Genomic DNA, 22,092 nt, shown 5'->3' with positions numbered 1-22,092 from the left:
AGACAACATAATCATATATTTAGAAGACCCCATCGGCTCAGCCCAAAACGTCTGTAAGCTGATAAGCAACTTTGGCAAAGTCTGAGGATTCAAAATCAATGAGCAGAAATCACAAGCATTCCTATACACCAATAACAGAAAAACAGAGAGCAGCAAATCACACTGCCACGTATGCACCTATGCAACAACCTTGCATGTTTTTCACATGTACCCCAAAACCTAAAATGCAATAAAAAAAAAAAAAGAGGAAAAAAAAAATCATGAGCCAACTCCCATTCACAATTGCTACAAAGAGAATAAAATACCTAGGAATACACTAACAAAGGATGTAAAGGACCTCTTCAAGGATAACTACAAACCACTGATCAAGGAAATAAGAGAGGACACAAACAGATGGAAAAACATTCCATGCTCATGGTTAGGAAGAATCAATATTGTGAAAATGGCCATACTGCCCAAATTAATGTATAGATTCAGTGCTATCCCCATCAAGCTACCATTGATCTTCTTCATAGAACTGGAAAAAACCACTTTAAACTTCATATGGAACCAAAAGAGAGTCCACATAGCCAAGACAATTCTAAGCAAAAAGAACAAAGATGGAGGCATCATGCTACCTGACCTCAAACTATACTATAAGGCTACAATAATCAAAACAGCATGGTGCTGGTACCAAAATAGAGATATAGACCAATGGAACAGAACAGAGGCATTGGAAGCAATGCCACACATCTATAACCATCTGATCTTTGACAAACCTGACAAAAACAAGCAATGGGGAAAGGATTCCCTGTTTAATAAATGGTGTTGGGAAAACTGGCTAGCCATATGCAGGAAGCTGAAACTGGACGCCTTCCTTACACCTTATACAAAAATTAACTCCAGATGGATTTAAGATTTAAACATAAGCACTAACACCATAAAAACCCTAGAAGAAAACCTAGGCAACACCATTCAGGACATAGGCATAGGCAAAGACTTCATGACTAAAACACCAAAAGCAATGGCAACAAAAGCCAAAATAGACAAATGGGATCTAATTAAACTTAAGAGCTTCTGCACAGCAAAAGAAACAATCATTAGAGTGAGCTGGCAACCAACAGAATGGGAAAAATTTTTTGTAATCTACCCATCAGACAAAGGGCTAATATCCAGAATCTACAAAGAACTAAAACATTTACAAGAAAAAAACAAACCCATTCAAAAGTGGGCAAAGAATATGAACAGACACTTTTCAAAAGAAGACAAATATGCAGCCAACAAACATATGAAAAAATGTTCATCATTATTGGTTATTAGAGAAATGCAAATCAAAACTACATTGAGATACCATCTCATGCCAGTTAGAATGGTGATCATTAAAAAATCTGGAGACAACAGATGCTGGAGAGGATGTGGAGAAATAGAAACACTTTTACACTGTTGGTGGGAGTGTAAATTAGTTCAACCATTACGGAAGACAGTGTGGCAATTTCTCAAGGATCTAGAAATAGAAATTCCATTTGACCCAGTAATCCCATTACTGAGTACATATCCAAAAGATTATAAATCTTTTTTTTATAAAGACATATGCACACATATGTTCATTGTGGTGCTGTTTACAATAGCAAAGACCTGGAACCCACCCAAATGCCCATCGATGATAGACTGGACAGAGAAAATGTGGCACATATACACCATGGAATACTATGCAGCCATAAAAAATGACAAGTTCATGTCCTTTGTAGAGCCATGGATGAATCTGGAAACCATCATTCTCAGCAAACTGACACAAGAACAGAAAACCAAACACTGAATGTTTTCACTTAGGTGGGTGATGAACAATGAGAACACTTGGGCAAAGGGAAGGGAACAACACTCATAGGGCTAGGTGGAGGGGGAGCGGGGAGGATGGGGAGGGTAACACCAGGAGACATGCCTGATGTAAGCAATGGTAGGGGGGTGGGGGAGGATGGAGACAGCAAACCATGGCATGTATGTACCTATGTAACAATCCTGCAGGATACAGGATGTGCACATGTAACCCAGAGCCCAAATACAATTAAAATTTAAAAAAATGAAGGAAAACAGAGACAGAGAAGAAGTTTCCAGCAAACCTGGACTTGCAAGAAATGTCAAAGGAGGCCAGGCACGATAGCTCATGCTTGTAATCCCAGCACTTTGAGAGGCTGAGGCAGGCAGATCACCTGGGGTTGGGAGTTTGAGTCCAGCCTGACAAACATGGAGAAATCCTGTCTCTACTAAAAATACAAAAGTTAGCTGGGTGTGGTGGCGTGCACCTGTAATCCCAGTTACTCAAGAGGCTGAGGCAGGAGAATCGCTTGAACCTAGGATGGGAGGCAGAGATTGTGGTGAGCCGAGATTACGCCACTGCACTCCAGCCTGGGCAACAAGAGTGATGCTCTGTCTCAAAATACAAAAGCAAAAAAAGAAATGAAAAGGAAGTACTTCAGACTGTAAGGAAATAATACCACATGGAAACTTGGATTCAGGCAAGAATAATATGGAAATTACAAATGTGGGTAAATATAAAGCTACATTGTATCTTTTTTCCTTATAATTTCTTTGAAAAAGACACAACTAAAGAATTATATCATTGTATTACAGGATTCATAATGTATACATATGTATTATTTTATTTTATTTTATTTTATTTATTTATTTTTTGAGACGGAGTTTCGCTCGTTACCCAGGCTGGAGTGCAATGGCACGATCTCGGCTCACCGCAACCTCCGCCTCCTGGGTTCAGGCAATTCTCCTGCCTCAGCCTCCTGAGTAGCTGGGATTACACGCACACACCACCATGCCCAGCTAATTTTTTGTTAGACGGGGTTTCACCATGTTGACCAGGATGGTCTCGATCTCCTGACCTCGTGATCCACCCACCTCGGCCTCCCAAAGTGCTGGGATTACAGGCGTAAGCCACCGTGCCTGGCATATGTATTCTTTTAAAAAGATGCAACTAAAAATTACATCATTGTATTACAGGATTTATAATGTATACATATGTATATTTGTATATATGTATGTGTGTGTGTATATATATATAAATAGGATATTAAGTACAAAATTTTGCAAAGGCATAGGTAAAATGTCAATTGAAGAATCAAATGAAATACATAAAAATATCTGATTAGTCAAATAGAAAGCAAGACAAGAGGTACTGAACAAAAAGCAGATAGGACAAATAAAAAGTAACAAAATTGTAGACCTAAATTCAACCTGATAACACTTGAAAAAAAATCACAACAGAGGAAAATTGCAGACCAGTATCCTTCATAAACATAGACACAATATTCTCAATATTAGCAACATAATCTAGCAATAGGATAATACATCATGATCAAGTGAGTTTATCTCCAGAATAAAAGTTGGCTTTTAACACTTGAAAATCAATATAACTTACCATATAAATGGAGTAAAGGGGAAAAGCCATATAATCTCAGTTGATACAGTAAAAGCATTTGATAAAATCTGACACCTAGTAAACTAGAAGGAAACTTCTCCAATTTGTTAGAAGACCTCTCTGAAAAACCTTACATCACAATAGTGAAATACTAAATGCCTTCCCCCAACACTGAGAACAAGACAAGGATGTTGATTCTACTACTTTTATACAACATTGTAGAGGTGGTCCTAGCCAGTGCATATGAGAAGAAAAATAAAAGTTTTATTGGAAAGGAAGAAGATTTTGACTATTTGTAGATGACTGTTTGTTTACACAGAAAATATGAAGGATTCTACAGTACCACTACTAGACATAAGTGAATTGAGAAAGGTTACAGGATGTAAGGTCAATATATAAAAATTAATTGTACTTTCCTATGTAAACAATTAAAAAATGAAAAAAAATTAAATTTCATTTAGTATTAAAATCTCCCCAAATTATTTAGAAATAAATTTAACAAAAGACATGAAAGACTTTTTTATTCAAAACTGCAAAATAGGCCAGGTGCAGTGGCTCATGCCTGTAATCCCAGCACTCTGGAAGGCTGAGGGGGGGTGGACCACCTGAGATCAGGAATTCAAGACCAGCCTGACCAACATGGTGAAACCCCATCTCTACTAAAAACACAAAAACTAGCTGGACGTGGTAGTGGGCGCCTTTTATCCTTGTTACTCAGGAGGCTGAGGCAGGAGAATCTCTTGAACCCAGGAGGTGGGAGTTGCAGTGAGCAGAGATGGAACCATTGCACTCTAGCCTGGGCAACCAGTAAAACTCCCATCTCAAAAAAAAAAAAAAAACATAAAAAACAACAAACAAACAAAAAAACCACTGCAAAATAGTGATGAGGAATTGAAAAAGATCTAAATAAATGTAGAGATATACTATATTCATAGATTGGCAGACTGTTATTAAAGATGTCAATTCCCAAAATGATCTACAGAATCAACTGTTGTGAAAGAATTCTAGGATGGTCCCTAAATTTCCCATACCCAGTGATACTTATCCTGTGTAATATTTTCCTCTTGAGTGTAGGCAGGCCTTGTGTTATGATGTGATAATAACCATATTAGGTTTAATTATATGACAAAGATGAAGGAATTTTGCAGATGTAGGTAAGGTCCCAATCAACTGACTCCGAATTAATCAAAAGAGAGTTTGTTTCGGGCTTCACCTAACCAAGTGAGCCCTTTGTAATAGGGTCCAGACTTTCCCTGGAGAGAGACTGTAAATATGAAGGATGCTCTTATGCCGGACTTGAGGCAGTTTCATGTTGTGGGGAGGGTCATGTGTTAGGAAACTGCCTCAGTCCTCTGACCATAAAGATCAGAATCTGCCCCCTGCCACACACACACACACACACACAAACTCAACAAATAGACTGGAAAAAGACTTCAGATAAGATTGCAGCTCCACCCAACACTATGATTATAGCCTTGTGAGACCCTGAGGAGAAGACCCAGCTCAGCCATACCTAGACTACTGACCCATACCCATAGAAACTGTGAGATAATAAATGTGTGCTGTTTTAAGATGCTAAATTTGTGATAATTTGTTATATAGCAACAAAATTAATACACATCCCAATCATAATTTGAGCAGGCTTCTAAAGTAGAATTTGAGAAGCTGATTCTAAAATTGTCTACAAAGATAAGAAGAATAACAGTAGCTAAAACAGTCTTGGAAAAAAATGACAAATTGCAGGATCCATAATACCTGACTTTAAGAGATTCTATAAAGCCACAGTAATCAAGATAGTATAGTATTTAAAAAAAAAAAAAAAAAAAAGGAAGACTGGTCACAGTGGCTCACGTCTGTAATCCCAGCACTTTGGGAGGCTGAGGCAGGTGATGAAGTCAAGAGATTAAGACCGTCCTGCCAACATGGTGAAACCCTGTCTCTACTAAAAAAAAACAAAAATTAGCTGGGCGTGGTCACATGCGCCTGTAGTCCCAGCTACTTGGGAAACTGAGGCAGGAGAATTGCTTGAACCTGGGAGGCGGAGGTTGCAGTGAGCCGAGATCGTGCCAGTGCACTCCAGCCCGGCCTGGCGACAAAGAGAGACTCTGTCTTATAGAAAAAAAAAAAAAACAAAACACGGAAAAACACATCAATGGCAAAGAAGAGAGGGTTCAGAAATAGGCCCACATTTTATATCCATTTGAGGGGAAGAAAACCCAACCTTTCCTCACACTGGAAATAAAAATTATTTCAAGGTAAATTGCAGATCTAGAGCTTCTAGAAGAAAACAAAGATGTTCCTGGCCGGGTGCAGTGGCTCACGCCTGTAATCCCAGCACTTTGGGAGGTCAAGGTGGGCAGATCACAAGGTCAAGAGATTGAGACCAGTCTGGCTAACATGGTGAAACCCTGTCTCTACTAAAAATACAAAAATTACCCAGGTGTGGTGTCAGGTGCCTGTAGTCCCAGCTCCTCGGGAGGCTGAGGCAGGAGAATTGCTTGAACCTGGGAGGTGGAGGTTGCAGTGAGCTGAGATAGCACCATTGTACTCCAGCCTCAGCAACAGAGTGAGACTCTGTCTCAAACAACAAAAAAAAAGTTCCTGACTTGTTAGTATGCCATATATATACACATATATAATAGATATAAAATATCTATGTGTATATATATGTATATGTACACATATGTATATATATATTTTATATAAATATATAAAATATATGTGTGTGTGTATATATATATCTCCTACACATACATATATATATATATATATATATATTTATCTAGGACAAAGAAGGCAATAACCATAAAATTTAAAAATAAATTCTAATTTATCAAAATCAAAACCTGCTCATCAAAAGACACCATTCAGAAAAAGAAATGGGAAGTCAGAGTGTGATAAATACTTGCAAAATATATCTGACAAAAAACTTGTATCTAGAATACATGCATAAAATCTTACAACTCAAATAGACAACAATCCAATGTCAATGAGGAAAATTTGTCTTTTCAGCAAATTCTGCTGGGTCAGCTGGATCCCTATCTACGCCAGACACAAAAACTAAGTGTATCGAAGACCTAAACATAAGAGTAATAACTATAAAACTCCTAGAAGGAAACAGGTGTAAATCTTCATGACCTTGGAGTAGGCACTTTTTATTTAGAGATGTCGTCTCGCTATGTTGCCCAAGCTGGTCTTGAACTCCTAGACTCAAGCAATCCTCCTGCCTCAGCCTCCTGAGTAGCTGGGATAACAGGTGCATGCTGTTGTGCCCAGCTTACACAATGGTTGGCTGTTAGGTTTTTTGTTTTTTTTTTTTTGAGATGGAGTCTCACTCTGTCACCCAGGCTGGAGTGCAGTGGCGCAATCTTGGCTCACTACAACCTCTGCCACCTGGGTTCAAGCAATTCTCCTGCCTCAGCCTCCCAAGTAGCTGGGATTATAGGCACCTGCCACCACACTGGCTAATTTTTGTAGTTTTAGTAGAGGTGGGGTTTCACCATCATGGCCAGGCTGGTCTTGAACTCCTGACCTCTGATCTGCCCATTTGGGCCTCCCAAAGTGCTGGGATTACAGGCATAAGCCATAGTGCCCAGCCAGTTGGTTGGTTTTTTGAGACAAAGGGGCTCAGTCTGCTGCCCAGGCTAGAGTACGGTGTCTTGATCATAGCTCACTTCAGCCTCAGCCTCCTGGGCTCAAGTGATCCTCCTGCCTCAGCCTCCCAAGCAGCTGGGACTACAGGTGCATGCCACCATATCTGGCTAATTATTTTTTTGTAGGGACAGGGTCTCACTATGTTGCCCTGGCTGGTCTTGAACTTCTGAGGTCAAGTGATCCTACCACTTCAGCCTCCCAAAACACTGGGATTATAAGCATGAGCCACTGTGCCCAGCCTGGCAATGGTTTTCCTTGATATAATACCAAAAGCATAAGCAACCAAAGGAAAAAAAAACCAGATAAATTGGACTTCATCACAATAAAATACTTGTGCATCAAAAGAGGCTATCAAGGATGAGCATGGTGGCTCACACCTATAGTCCCAGCACACTGGGAAGCCGAGAAAGGAGGATTGTTTGAGCCCAGGAGTTTGAGACCAACCCAGGCAATGTAGCAAGACACTGCCTCTATTTTTTAAAAAAAAAAAACTATCAAGAAAGGGGGAAAAAAACCCACAAGAAAATATTTGCAAATCATATATATGATACAGAACTAGTATCTAAAACACAAAGAACTCTTAACAACTGAACAATAAAAAAACAAACACAGGCCGAGGGCAGAGGCTCACACTGGTAATCCCAGCACTTTGGGAGGTCAAGGCGGCTGAATCACTAGAGGTCAGGAGTTCAAGATTAGCCTGGCCAACACGGTGAAACCCCATCTCTACTAAAAATACAAAAGTTAGCCGAGCGTGGTGGCACACGCCTGTAGCCTTAGCTACTCAGTGGGGCTGAGGCATAGAGTCACTTGAATCTGGGAGGCAGAGGTTCCAGTGAGCCAAGATCAGGCCACTGTACTCTAGCCTGGGCGACAGAGCAAGACTGTCTCAAAGGAAAAAAAAAACAAACCAAAGACAACAGCTGTTGGCAGGGATGTGGAGTGGAGAGACCGGAATGCTTGTGTACTGCTGGTGGGAATGTAAGATGGTGCAACTGCTTTGGAAAACATGTTGGAATGGTCAGAGAAAGGCAAGAAGGCCAATGGGGCTGCAACATGGCAAGTAATCACACCCGAGGCGGGAGGAGGCGGCTGGGGCCTGTTCATGGACAGCCTTGTAGGCTCTTTGTTTTTGCAGGCGCAATAAAAAGCCAAGAGAACCATGAAGAGAACTAGATAGCCTGAGAGCCCTTCCTCATAGGGGCTAAGGGTGAGATGCATCTAGGTAGGTAATACGTAGGGTTTCTGTCCTGTCCAGCTGGTTGGGAGGAGCTGCCGTTTCCTGAGGAAGAGAAAACTCAGAGAGCGAGATTGGTAGGGGGGAGTCTAGACGTCTATTTAACCAGGCTAAGTGTAAGACGCTGTACCAGAGATGAATTCTTCTCACTTTTCCCTTTGGTAAAAGAGTTTTGTCAGGGCATTTGGCTTCTCAATTAAAGATTACATTTCCCTGCCTTCCTCTGCAGTATGTGTGGCCATGCGTAAGTGCTTGCCAATGGAATGAAATAGAAGGGATGTGTGAGGTTCCCTGTGACAAAAATGGGACTTGGAAAGAAAAAGAAATGGAGATTGTTTCCAAATCTCTGGAAGCCAACATTTTTACAATATAGTCTCCTGAATTATATCACAGAACCTAAAAAAAAAATACTTCATTAGCTGGCTCTAGTTTTAATGGAGTGATTGAAAAGACCCCTATGAGATCTGACAAAATCTGGTCTAGCTGGAATGATGCTGCTTGGCTAAATAACCTTTGTCACTAAGGAGATGATAATACCTGCATTTTAGCATTAAAACAATACATCAAAAGGTGGTTGTCAGATTGTTCAAATCTGGCAAGTTCCACGATGCTCTAAAAGGAACTGATAGTGATACACAGTCAAAAGCTGTGTGCCCACTGTGGACCTCGCACCCAGATGGTGAAGGTGTGTGGGCGATCTGCCACTCACCTGCACATGCCACTCACAGCTCCTCCTCTGTTCGCAGGTACTGGGTACAGTCCAAAATCTTTTTCAGTTGAGCAGCGTTTAATCTTTCTGAACACATAGGACATGTGCTTTCAGTGTTTAGCATGCTGTTTAGGGGAGGGAAAGGCAGAGTAAATGAAATACGTAACATTCCTTTAGCTTTGGGTTATTCTAACGAGAAGGACAGCTACTTTTTCTACACCTCCTACCTAACACATTGCAATTTGAGAATTAGAACTACTCAGTCTCATGCAAGATCCTCTTTAAGGATAATATTCTCAAAAGTCATAAGAGGTTCTTCCAAGAAGGCAATTTGAGTCTTTAGAGATTCTTGGGAACACGAGTAAACAGAAGGATGCTTAAGAATAAAAGACGTAGGCCTAAGAAGAAAAAAAATAAAAAGACATAGGCCTGTGTTTGGACAAATCTGTGAGACTGAGGGAAATGAGGCACACTCACATCTTCAATTCTGAGTAGAGAGCAGGAAAGTCGCAATGTGGACACACCGTCCAGTCATCTTTCAACATGTGTCGACCCTGGAAATGGCATGTTTAAGAGTTAAATTCATCTTTATCTTAAAAAAGTCTCACTGTTACTCAATTTTTTTTTTGAGACAGAATCTTGCTCTGTTGCCCAGGGTGGAGTACAGTGGTACAATCCTGGCTCTCTGCAAGGTGCCTCCTGGGTTCAAGCGATTCTTCTCCCTCAGACTCCCAAGCAGTGTGCCACCATGCCCAGCTAATTTTTGTGTTTTTAGTAGAGATGGGGTTTCACCATGGTGGCCAGGATGGTCTCGAACTCCTGACCTCAAGTGATCTGCTGGCCTTGGCCTCCCAAAGTGCTAAGATTACAGGTGTGAGCCACCGTGCCCTGTCCATTATTCAATTATAGTAATTGAATTCCAGTTATAAGTCAGACCTCTAAATTATAAAATCATTGTTATTTCACACAGGTGAGTAACAGAGAGATGGCATTAAAAGGAGTAAAGCTAGGTTTTATTACATTCATGTTTAAAAGAAGAATAATCTTCAATTTTGTGATATCATTACCTGAATTCAGTTTTCTTTAAAATAAAGCTTAAATCAGTCCAGTGAATTACAAATAACCTGATACATTAAAGTTCTCTGATAATAGGTCTTAATATCATAATAATAAAAACTACCATTTATTAAGTGCTGCAGCCTGCCAGGTTGGTACTAAGGCTTCACACGTTAGCTTGTCAATCTGTGGTTGATCTCAGTAGGCAGGTGTTGCTACAGAGGACTGAGCCTGGGACAGTCTGATCCCTGAGTCTGTGCTATTCAGCCCTGTGTGCCTTTTCATAGTGCCTCTACTATTATTATATGCTTTGAATATCACTTTTAACTGTATTGACCATAAAATAAAATGCTAGATGTTGCAGGAAATTTGAGGGATAAGATTATTTTAAAAGTGAAGAAAATATTGACATCAAGTATTCAAATGGGTTACAAATACATATGCAAAGAAAGGGAAATTACTATAAAGAAACTCACTGTTGCAATGCAATATGGGATACTGTTTTTACATCCAGGACAGAGGAGTTCACACTCTGGGAGAAGAAATTTGCAGAATGGACATGGAGTCGTGGCCTCTTCTATTTCAGATGTATTGGGTCTCCTGTGAGGAAGAATCATGTCGTTTAAAAATACCACTTTATTTCATGTACCATGGATGGCAAAGAGAAAGCATATTTGGAAAACCAGGGACATGTGACACACCTACTTCTCCAAAGACTCTGGGCTTAGAGTGATACTTACAAGCTCATACCAGCCCTTGATCCACTCCAGGGAGGAGGAAGAGTACTTAGGATTGCTTAGGTTCTAGGGGGTTACATGGGCCACCTTTGGGAACTGGAGTTCATCGCACATTCAGTGGCAGAAAGCATGGGTAGGTCTTGTGGTTTTCTCTCTTCCTGTGTTACTGGAATGGTGAGGTTGGTATTTTTTCCTTTGTCTCTCCCTGTTGTGTAACAGAAGTGGTAAAGGCTACACCAGCACTGTCCAACAGAACTGTCTGTGATAATGGAAATGTTCTGATTCTGTGCTGTCCAATATGGCAGCCATGAGCCACATCTGAACACTTGAAATACGGGTAGTGTGAAGAACTAAGTTGAAATTTTTATTCCATTTTAATTAAATAGCCACATGTGACTAGCAGGTACCATATTGGAGCATATAGCTATAAACCATTTGTGCATGGGGAGAGAATGACTAGCATCTCCTCTAAGCCAGAGCCTTGGCTAGCGTGGTTCTATGCTTTCGGGGTCAACATGATCTTGCATTTTCTAGTTACGTTCTCCCCACCTCGCTCTCCATGCTAGCAGGAATTTTAGGTCAGACTGATTTGATCTAAAGCTACTTGGGCTTAAAAAAAGGAGTGTTCCTGGCTGGGTGCAATGGCTTACGCCTGTAATCCCAGCACTTTGGGAGGCCAAGGCGGCAGAAAACCTGAGGTTGGGAGTTTGAGACCAGCCTGACCAACATGGAGAAACCCCATCTCTATTAAAAATACATAATTAGCCGGGCATGGTGGTGCATGCCTGTAATCCTAGCTAACTTGGGAGGCTGAGGCAGGAGAATTGTTTGAACCCAGGAGGTGGAGGTTGCGGTGAGCCAAGATCGTGCCATTGCACTCCAGCCTGGGCAACAAGAGTGAAACTCTGTCTCAAAAAAAAAAAAAAAAAGAGTGTTCCATGTACTCCTATCCAGCTTGGAGTTCTCTGCCATGAGGGTGGCTCCCAAGCCCTGCTACCAGTGAAGTGTCATTTGCTTCCATTTGTCATTACCAATCTAGTCATCTCCCTGGGCTAAGGTCTGGGTCAAGATTCAGGTATCTGGGTCTCCTGGTCATAATGTAATTAACAGGAACCCCAAATGTCATCACTACTCTGAATAAGTGTTTGTTTGGAATTACTACATGACTGCAATGACTTTTTTCTTTTCTAAATGCAAGGGCTACTTTTTCCTAGTTTTCCTTTATAAAAACTGGGCTACTGACTGCTTTCTGAAGTGAGGACGTGCCTATGGGCTTTTGGAGTTGCATGGGATTTGGAAATGAGCTCTCTGCTGGCAATGGGCCCTGTGAATATGAAGTTCATCATGCTGAGAACGTCTACTATTTCCTTCATCCCTCTTTGGCAGACATAGTTTGCTATTCTCTCCATCTTCCTTGCCAACAGAATTTTGCTTCCCCTTAGCAGCCTGAGGTCCTGTGAGGCAGACTACTGGGCATGGAGGTGAAGGTCCTGAGGACGGACCTTCCTGAGCAAAAAGAAGACCCCTCTAACCTCTCATTTCCCTACTTCTCCCTGCCTGGAATGAGGACATGTCTGGGGGTGTGGCAGATGTCTCGCAAACATGAGAGGAAACCTCTATGCTATGGATGGCAAAGCTGGAAGACGGGGATCTGGGTCTGGTGGCATCAAGGCACGGTGACACCAGCCCTGGACTGTGATGCTTTGCATATGAGTCAAATAAATACTGACTTGGTCAAGCTACTGTTAGGTTTTCTGCTGCCTGGAGCTGAACACAATCCTAATTGCTATGCCCTGCCATTTTCTTTTTTTGAGACAGAGTTTCATTCTGTCGCCTAGGCTGGAGGGCAGTGGCATGATCTCAGCTCACTACAGCCTCTGCCTCCTGGTTCAAGCAATTCTTCTGCCTCAGCCTCCCAAGTAGCTGGGATACAGGCACATGCCACCATGCTTGGCTAATTTTTTTACATTTTTAGTAGAGATGGGGTTTCACCATGTTGCCCAGGCTGGTTGTGAACTCCTGACCTCAAGTGATTTGCCTGCCTCGGCCTCCCAAAGTGCTGGGATTATAGGCATGAGTCACTGTACTAGGCCCCCTGCCATTCACTTTTTTTTTTTTGAGATGGAGTCTTACTCTGTTGCCCAGGCTGGAGTGCAGTGGCACAATCTCAGCTCACTGCAACTTCTATCTCCCAGGTTCAAGCAATTCTCCTGCCTTAGCCTCCTGAGTAACTGGGATACAGGCACCCGCCACCATGCCTGACTAATTTTTTATATTTTAGTAGAGATGGGGTTTCACTGTGTTGCCCAGGCTGGTCGTGAACTCTTGAGCTCAGGCAATCTGCCTGCCTTGGCCTCCCAAAGTGCTAGGATTACAGGTGTGAAGCACTGCACTCGGCCTCCCTTGCCATTTTCTTATCCCTGCACACTGGCAGCTACATTTTGGGAAATACCTTTGAGAAATGTGATTAGATAGCAGAAATAGCTGTCTCTGCCTACCTGACCATTCCCTCGATCTTCTTTTTGTATTTGGCATCTATTTTGCCGCGGTATTCAGGCCTCATCAACATAGCTGCGAAGCTGAAAGCAGAGTTCTTCAGGCCTGCCCTGTGACACTCAATCACAGTCGACGTCAGGATTGGTACAATGTCTGCAAGACAAAATGGGAGCAGTAAGAACATGGTGATTCCTGTCCTCAGTGATACAGGTGTGACTCCACCAAGCAGGATCGTAGGCTCTGAACTTTGCTTTTTCTGCAATGAACCAGATATGATCTGTTTAATGAGGAAAGTCCGCAGCCGTGGGGTCAGGCTAACTGCTCATCAAATGCTTTTCCTTTGATTACACCTTGTTCTGCCTTGTAACACTGGGACCTGCATCCCTTGAGGCAACACTTCCCTAAGTTTCCTTTCATACCTCTTAGATACAGTTTTTGCATCTGACAGGACTGCTGATAAAAGCATTAGGGGGATTAACTACTTTATGTACTCATCTCTCTGCAGGCATCAAATTCTTTCTTCAGGACAGATACCCAGAATTACTGGCTCAAAAACAGGACCTTTTAAAAAATACTCTTACCACAAATTGCCAAACTGCTTTCTGGAAAGGCCATACCAATTTCCATTCCCACCAGAAATCATGAGAGTGCCTGTCCTTTCCCACACTTTGCCCGCATGGTAGACTTTCATGTAACAACAACGACAGAAATACATTTAGAGAATGTGGGTTGGCCAATTATGACCCGTGGACCAAATCTAGCCCTCTGACTTTTTGTACAGCCCATGAGCTAAGAATGATTTTTACTTTTTTTTTTTGAGATGGAGTTTCACTCTTCCTGCCCAGGCTGGAGTGCAATGGCATGATCTCGGCTCACTGCAACCTCCACCTCCTGGGTTCAAGTGATTCTCCTGCCTCAGCCTCCCAAGTAGCTGGGATTACAGGCCCCCATGTCCGGCTAATTTTTGTATTCTTAGTAGAAATGGGTTTCTCCATGTTGGCCAGGCTGATCTCGAACTCCTGACCTCAGCTGATCTGCCCACGTTGGCTTCCCAAAGTGTTGGGATTACGGGCGTGAGCCACCACGCCTGGCCAGATTTTTACATTTTTAAACAGTTGAAAAAATATCAAAAGAAAAATAATATTTTTGTGACATGTTAAAAGTGTATGTGGTTAACATTTGCATCCAAAAATAAAGTTCTACTGAAATACAGTCATGCCTATTTGTTTATGTATTATTCATGACACAATGGCAGAGTTGAGCAGCTGTGACAGAGACCATATGTCTCACGAAGCCTCAAACATTTAACATCTGGTCCTTTACAGAAAAAGTTTTGTTGTTCCCTGTCGTATAATATGATAGTATTTTATCATTTAAGAATGTCATCATGACATGTCTTTTAGAACAGTGGGGCCTTTTCAGAGGCTACGTCCTACTGTGCTTGTGAACATGGAGTCAGACTATTATTAGCTAACAATGTGATCTTGGGTAAATGTTTTATCTTTTGTGTCCCAGTTTGTGCAGAAAAGTAGTCGTGTGTGCAGGCCTTGGAAAGGTCTGCTTGAACAGCTAGCCCTTGGTTCACATCTGGAACATAGATTTGGAGACGGTTCCCACCGTTTCCAGAACTGATGAATGGCTTACTGTGCCTAAAATTTTTGTACAAACAACTTAGGCTAACACCTGCTCTCTGGGAGCCTGGAAAACTGGGTACGTGCCAGGCAGGGAGTGCCTTTGTGACCAGACCCCAGTAAAACTCTTGGGTGCTGAATCTCTAATGAGTTTCCTGGTACTCTACATTTCACTTGTGTGTACAGGTTAGTCTTAGAGGAGTTACTGAACTTGTGTCCTATGTACTCCAATGGGAAGGGACTCTCGGAGTTCTGTGCCTGCACCTGCTTGCCTTTGGGCGAATCCTTCTGCTGATCTTTGCCTTGGATCCTTTTGCTGTGATAAGTCTCAGCTTTGGTACTACTTTGTGTGTTGAGTCTTGTAAATCCTCCCAGGGAAGAGTCATCAAACGTGGGAGTGGTCTTGGGGCCCTGACATACCACTTCATGGAGCTGCTGTGAGAATTAAATGAGTTAGTGTACAAGAGGAGTCTGCTCAAGGGGCGCTGTGCTAGCGTGCGGCATGGGGCGTGTGTGAGAGTGCTGGTCAGATGGTACTTACGTGATGGAAATTTGCTGATGTTGTTGGCCACCCGAATCAGCATGCGAGCCCCTTTCATGTGATCTCCATTTTTAACATGAATCTGAAACAAATGACGTATTTTACTCTTCTCATAGATGGTCATTAACCCCAATTCATGCTTTGTTCCCCCAAATAAACAACTCATTGATTACGGGCCAGGGTCATCGTGAGATTCTTTTAGACTTTCCTGGTCGATGCTACTGGAGATTTCTCCCTTTTTCTCTTCAACAGCTGCTGCCTGGCCCCATGGACTCACCCGCCTCACCTACTCTATGCTCTGCTTTTCACTTTGCCCTCGACCACTTGGCATGGGTTAAAATCCCCGGTCTATCTCTTACTGGCCATTCTTGGGGGACCAACTTCACTGAGTTGTGCTAAGACTTAAAAGCTGAGTGAGTCAGGAATCAGGTTGAAAGAGAATGATCTGCTAAAGGAATGGGCCCCTGTCTGTGCTAAGAGGGCAATGACGGATGGAAGGCCTGAGACTAGGCAAGGACCAGCAGGGTCAGTGACAGACACGTTGAGCGGTGCATTTAGGATGGGGTGAGCCTGGAGAGTTGGCAGGGGCCAGGCCATGAAGCCACTGCAGTCATCCAGGGGTGAGACGAGGAGGCCAAAAAGTTGGGGCAGTGGGGATGGAGAAAAGCAGACAGATGAGGGGTCAGGGCTGATGATACTTGGTAAGAATGTGCAGGGTGAGTGTGGAATGATGCCAACCCTTGGGGCCAGAGAAAAAGAAAAGAACTCAAGAAGCACCCCTGTGGCTTATGGTGCTAGAAAGCTCTGTTGCAGGAGGGCCTCTTGCAGGAATTCCTATTTTTGCTCCACATCTTCCACCAATGTGCTTGTCCCCACTGCACTCCTAAAGCTCCATTTTGCTAGATTTGTGTTTCTGGGACATTGATATCACCACTTATGTCTGCAGCTGAGACAGACTTCTCTCCTCCTTCCAACCCCCTTCTTTATGGAAGAAGGATCCTCCTGCTTCTCTGAAGGGAAGTGTACTCCTGGGAGTTGCAAGTTTTAACTCCAGATGCATTTCCCTTAGAATCAGCACTACAGACCTGTGCAGTCTCAGGTGGTAGTCATTAGTCATGTGTGGCTACTTAAATTTAAAAATTAAAATAATATACAATTAAAAATATAGTTTAGCAGCTATACTAGCTGCATTTCAAGTGCTCCACAGCCAGGTTAGTGGCTACCATATTGGGCAGTACAGATACAGAATACCTCTATCACTGTAGAAAGTTCTACTGGACAGCTCTGATATGGACAATAATTAGGATATAAATCATTGATAACATGACTACTTTTGTGGACAGGCTAGAGAACCAATTTAGCATTAATATGGAAAGATGTACTGTGACATAAATGAACATTTGAAAAAATATATAAGTTGGAGTCTGCCTGTATCTTTACAGAGACATGTATATATATAAATGTACACATGAATATATATGACAGTTATGTAGCTTGTGTCTTTTTTTAGAGTTGCAGTCTCGCTCTATTGACCAGGCTGGAGTGCAGTGGTGTGATTATAGCTCACTGCAGCCTCAAACTCTTGGGCTTAAGTGATCCTCTTGCCGGTCCTTCCAATGTACTGGGATTACACGTGTCAGCCACAGTCCAGCCTCATTTATGTAAAAATTATACATACAAATACTTGATGTTTGCAGGACCAATTTTGTTTGTATTTATAATTACTGATTTAAAAGACAGAATATAAACAACTAAACATAATCCCAATTTGGTAAAAAGCATGCATTTATAGAAGTACAAAGAACATACACAACACAGTGTTAATAATCTGGGTGATGGACTTAAAGGACGAATTTTTAAAAAATTATTTTCTAAATTCTTTAAACTTTCTTAGTAAATATGTATTATTTTTAAATTTGGATGAAAACTAAACAATATTTTAAAACAGTGGAATTTTATGAAACCCACTAACAGAATAAATAAACTAAAGCCTTTGATAAACAAAAATATCTTAAGAAATCTATTTTTCTGGGATAGGTAATACATTTCTATGTTTCAAAATCAAAACAATATAAGAAGGCTGAGCATGGTGGCTCCCACCAGTAATCCCAGTGCTTTGGGAGGCCAAGGTGGGTGGATAACTTGAGGTCAGCAGTTCAAGACCTGCTTGGCCAACATGGTGAAACCGCATCTCTACTAAAAATACAAAAAAAATTAGCCAAGTGTGGTGGCAGGTGCCTGTAATCCCAGCTACTAGGGAGGCTGAGGCAGGAGAATTGCTTGAACCTGGGAGGCGGAGGTTGCAGTGAGATTGCGCCACTGCACTCCAGCCTGGGTGACAGAGCAAGACTCCATCTCAAAAACAAAACAAAACAACACATCACATATAAGAAGATGCATATGGTGAAGCCTGGTCCCCCTGGTCTCCCTGTCCCCGCACTGTAGTTTGGTGCAGTGCCGCCTGCCTTGTGCCTCATTCCACATAAGGCAGCGTATTGCGGAAGAGTTCTGTATCTTGTTTTGCCGCTTAACAATACAGACATCTAGGCAATTACTCTAATCCACTGGAGAAGTGCCTGGAGAAAATCTCAACGGGGGACAAACATCTGGCAGGTTGTGTCCCAAGTCACTCCGTGGGCCTCACCTTCACTAGTATATAGCTGTGCAGAATCATGAGGTTGGTGGCCATCTCGGAGGGAATTTTGATCTTTTGGGATTTAAGTTCTGCGTACATACTGAAGAGAACATCGTGTGCATTCCGGTAGTTTCCTTGAAAAAAGGTAAAACGACATTACTACAAAGGGTGAAATCTGAGGACATTCTATGGACCCCTATCTTACAAGTGGATTCTGCTAATCTTGTTATTAGCAATCTCTTAATAATTTCTTATTCAAAGCAACTCAGCAGATTTCCTATCTATCCATTTATCTATCTGTCTGTCCATCTGTCTATCTATCAGAGACAGGGTCTTCCTCTGTTACCCAGGCTGGAATGCAGGGGCACAATCTCTGTTCACTGCAACCTCTGCCTCCCGAGCTCAAGCGATTCTCCCATGCCTGGTTAATTTTGTATTTTTTGTAGAGACGAGGTTTTCACCATGTTGCCCAGGCTGGTCTCAAACTCCTAGGCTCAAGAAATCCACCCTCCTAGGCCTCCCAAAATGTTGGGATTACAGGCGTGAGCCACAACGCCCAGCCAGGTTTTCTATTTTAATTGATGTTATAAACATCTAGCCAGTCCCTCTGGTGAAAAACAGTGGTGTCCTCCTTGATGTCTTACTCTTCCTCAGGGCACCCACCTGGCCCTGACGTCCACCAGGTCATGGAGTTCTGAGTCTAACTCTCAGTCTCCCAATTCCAGCCTCCCTTCCTCATGCCCATTGTGAATGCTTCTCACCATTTCCTTCTGCAGTAGTGCTCATCAGGATTCCCTGAGCCCACATCTGATGTCAGAGTATGCTTTGAAAACCCTCAAGCCTCAATCCACACCCAAACACCTCAAGGTCACACCCTGCATAACACCCTCCAGTGGCGCCACTCACACCTGGAAGTGCAGAGCACTTGTGCCCTTCAGGATCGGCTTCTGCACTCCTTGCTGGCTCGATTTTCCCTCCCTTCCTTCTCCAGGCATGTAAATGCTGCAGCCTTGCCAGCACTTTTCCTCATCCCCGCACTTCCCCACATTCCCTTTCCCCACATCCCAGCACTTTAGCTCTGAGCATCCCCCACTCCCCCTCATCTCCTGCACCCCTATCCTTTCAACTCAGCCAAAGCTTTCGTTGTCTTCTCTCGTCTCCATCCTCCAACTCTCCCTACCCCAACCTTCAGGATGCTGTGGGTAACCCAGCAGTAGCTCTTATTTTCATTGTGCCTTTTCAGCCTATTTCTCTTTCTAGTCTGGCATTTGTCACCCTGTTCGACAACTCTGAATTTACTTTCTGTCTCTCCCATCAAATCAGGACCTTAAGGACTGAACTATGGCTCAGTTCTCTCTTATCCTGAGCTCCTAGCACGCATCTGACAGGAAGAAGGTGTTGTTAAATCAATGTAAGTTGAATAAAGTAATGACTTACTGGACTGCATATTTTCTAAAACTGTGTCCACATTTGTAAAGATTTAAGATCAGCTCATAAAAATTAATGAAGACAGCGGACTAATTCTCTCACTCATTCAGTAAGTATTTGATAGAGCACATATGAGCAGAACAATCCTGAAGAGTCTGTCGATAGTCTCTGCATATTACAAAGAACTAGGTCCCTAACAGTACCACATCCCTAACAGTATCACATCAGTATCCTCCATAGCCTAGTGTCTCATATTAATGCCAAATGCAGGGAATGGAAAGAAAATGCTGTGAGTTTGTAGGAAGGGGGTTGTGGGCTGGAGAGGGGAGAGGAGACATCAGTCATGAGACAGAAACTCAGGCTATGGAGGAGGAGAGGAAATAGCACTTGACAACAGACGGCCTTAGCCTCTTACATTTATACAGTCCCCTGGGACAGTACATTGTTTTACTCCTCTGAAACCTAGAAATGGTCATCTCGTTAATCTTTTGGGTTCAAAGCAAGCCTATGTTAGAAACATAGGGGCTACTTTTTCCTACACAGAAAAGGGGCAGGGGCTGGGGCTTGATTCTGTTGCCTGTTTGGGGAGGAACACTTACATATCATGGACCTACCTGCAGACTGTTCTTCTCTGGCAATGATGATGGCAGTCTGGGCAGCTTCTCGGTATTGTTTCAGAGCCATGTACAAGCGGAACAGGTACTTGGCATCCTGACATATAAACCATTATAGAAACATTACTTTCTTCATTAGCTAAGGGGAGATTAGAATTTTGTATTTCAGTTAGAATCACATTCATCTGCCAGTAACTGAGTATTGATATTGCTTTAAAAAACTAAATGAATAAATAATTAGTTTACTTATTAAGCATTTATTCAGAACTCAATATGGCCAGGTGGTATTCTAAGTACTTGAGAAAAACTAATGCATTTAAATCCTCATACCAACCCTAGGAAGAAGGGATAACTGTTGCTATCCCAATTTCACAGATGAGAAGCTGAAACAACACGGGGGGCCCGGTCAGGATTTGAACCACAGGATCTGAGTGTGTATTTCTGACCCTACTCCACAGAGTATTTCTCATGTGCTTGGAAACAAAATATCTTCTTACATGATATATGAACTTTGCAAACTTTCAAGAATTTTTATATGCATATCAATTTTCTCTGGCCACTGGCTATTTTCCATTTCTATTCTAACTCTAGACAGCTGCAAGCATTGGATGCTGGTTTCCAGATTATTAGGGTAAGCAGACAGGATGGTAGGTGGCTGGAACAGCTGAAGGGACTGTATGAAGGGTCTTTGGTGAGTTAACTGAGCTGCTCTGGGTCTCTGTGGCTTTATCTGTAAGATGCAGAAAATGGACTCAGGGACCACTACAGTCCTCTCCAGCTGTGACATTCTGTTGCCCTCGCTTCAAATCAGTGACTTGAGTTTCTTGCCAGCAAATTTCCTTGAACATAAAGCAAAAGGGAAGAAGAAAGTCTGGAGGCATTCTCAAAGGTGTATACGTCTCTCCTCACCAGGGATGGGAGAAGATGGATGTTTCGTAGGAAGCCACGTGAGTCACATACTTTGAAAATATGCTTGTAATGATTTCTTTTTTTTTTTTTTGGAGATGGAGTCTCACTTTGTTGCCCAAGCTGGAGTGCAGTGGTACAATCTCGGTTCACTGCAACCTCTGCCTCCTGGGTTCAAGCAATTCTCCTGCTTCAGCCTCCTGAGTAGCTGGGACTACAGGCAGGCACCACCATGCCAGGCTAATTTTTGTATTTTCCGTAGAGACAGGGTCTCGCCATGTGGGCCAGGTTGGTCTCCAACACCTGACCTCAAGTGATCTGCCCACCTTGGCCTCCCAAAGTGATGGGATCACAGGTGTGAGCTACCGTGCCTGGCCAATTTATTTCTATTTTATGTTACAGAGAATTACTTTTATGCTTAATGTAATTTTTGTTAATTTCTGTAATTTTTGAAATGTAAACAAAGCACACTCTGAGTTTTAAAGATTAGTGCTAAGTTATAGTTTCAATGTCAGTGATCTTTTTGTCATAGTTTCTAGAATAAACAAAATTATAACATTTGAGAAAAATCGTTGGTGGTGAGGATCGGTATCTAGAGGGGCATGGCTATCTTGCAGGGGGCAATACAAATTTTAAAGAATGAATATACATTATCCTCTAAAACGTGGGGTCTGTCTAGATCAAACTTGTCCAACCCATGGCCCGTGGGCCACATATGGCCCAGGACAGCTTTGAATGCAGTCCAACACCAATTTGTAAACTTTCTTAAAACATTATGAGGTCTTTTTTGCGATTTTTTTTTTTTAAGTTCATCAGCGATTGTTAGTGTTAGTGTATTTTATGTGTGGCCCAAGACAATTCTTCTTTTTCCAGTGTGGCTCAAGGAAGCCAAAAGATTGGACGCTCCTGGTCTAGATGATCTACGCTACTGGCAGAGAGAAAATTTTTTAAGTCTATATTGTAAAAGCATGATGGGTAAAACAGGCAGAATAAAACTGTAACCGAGATCTGAAGATGCACACGAAGCCCATGTGCTCAGTAC

General features: G+C 42.3%; 1 protein-coding gene across 5 annotated transcripts in view; it reads right to left on the bottom strand.

Annotated features, from left to right (window-relative positions):
* The window catches only part of WDR19 (WD repeat domain 19), a 111,104-nt gene that overhangs the window by 12,059 nt on the left and 76,953 nt on the right, over window positions 1-22,092 (bottom strand). For 4 of the 5 annotated variants that reach the window (XR_010338776.1, XM_012474942.2, XM_012474943.3 and 1 more), the window contains 7 exons: window positions 20,145-20,241; window positions 18,112-18,236; window positions 15,468-15,549; window positions 13,298-13,448; window positions 10,539-10,662; window positions 9,484-9,560; window positions 9,007-9,131 (listed from right to left, as the gene is read on the bottom strand). Coding sequence is in view for 4 of the 5 variants with exons in the window: in XM_012474942.2 (XP_012330365.1) it covers window positions 9,020-9,131; window positions 9,484-9,560; window positions 10,539-10,662; window positions 13,298-13,448; window positions 15,468-15,549; window positions 18,112-18,236; window positions 20,145-20,241 (768 nt within the window). In the remaining variant the exon portion in view is untranslated. The remainder of the gene's footprint in view (window positions 1-9,006; window positions 9,132-9,483; window positions 9,561-10,538; window positions 10,663-13,297; window positions 13,449-15,467; window positions 15,550-18,111; window positions 18,237-20,144; window positions 20,242-22,092) is intronic. The other variant, XM_064366431.1, reaches the window with a different exon arrangement.

Source organism: Aotus nancymaae, unplaced genomic scaffold, assembly GCF_030222135.1.
Source record: "Aotus nancymaae isolate 86718 unplaced genomic scaffold, 86718_ANA_hifiasm-v0.15.2.pri h1tg000006l, whole genome shotgun sequence".
NCBI classification, from domain to species: domain Eukaryota; kingdom Metazoa; phylum Chordata; class Mammalia; order Primates; family Aotidae; genus Aotus; species Aotus nancymaae.
The sequence above is the reverse complement of the archived record's forward strand: the minus strand, read 5'-3'. Positions and strand labels throughout refer to the sequence as shown.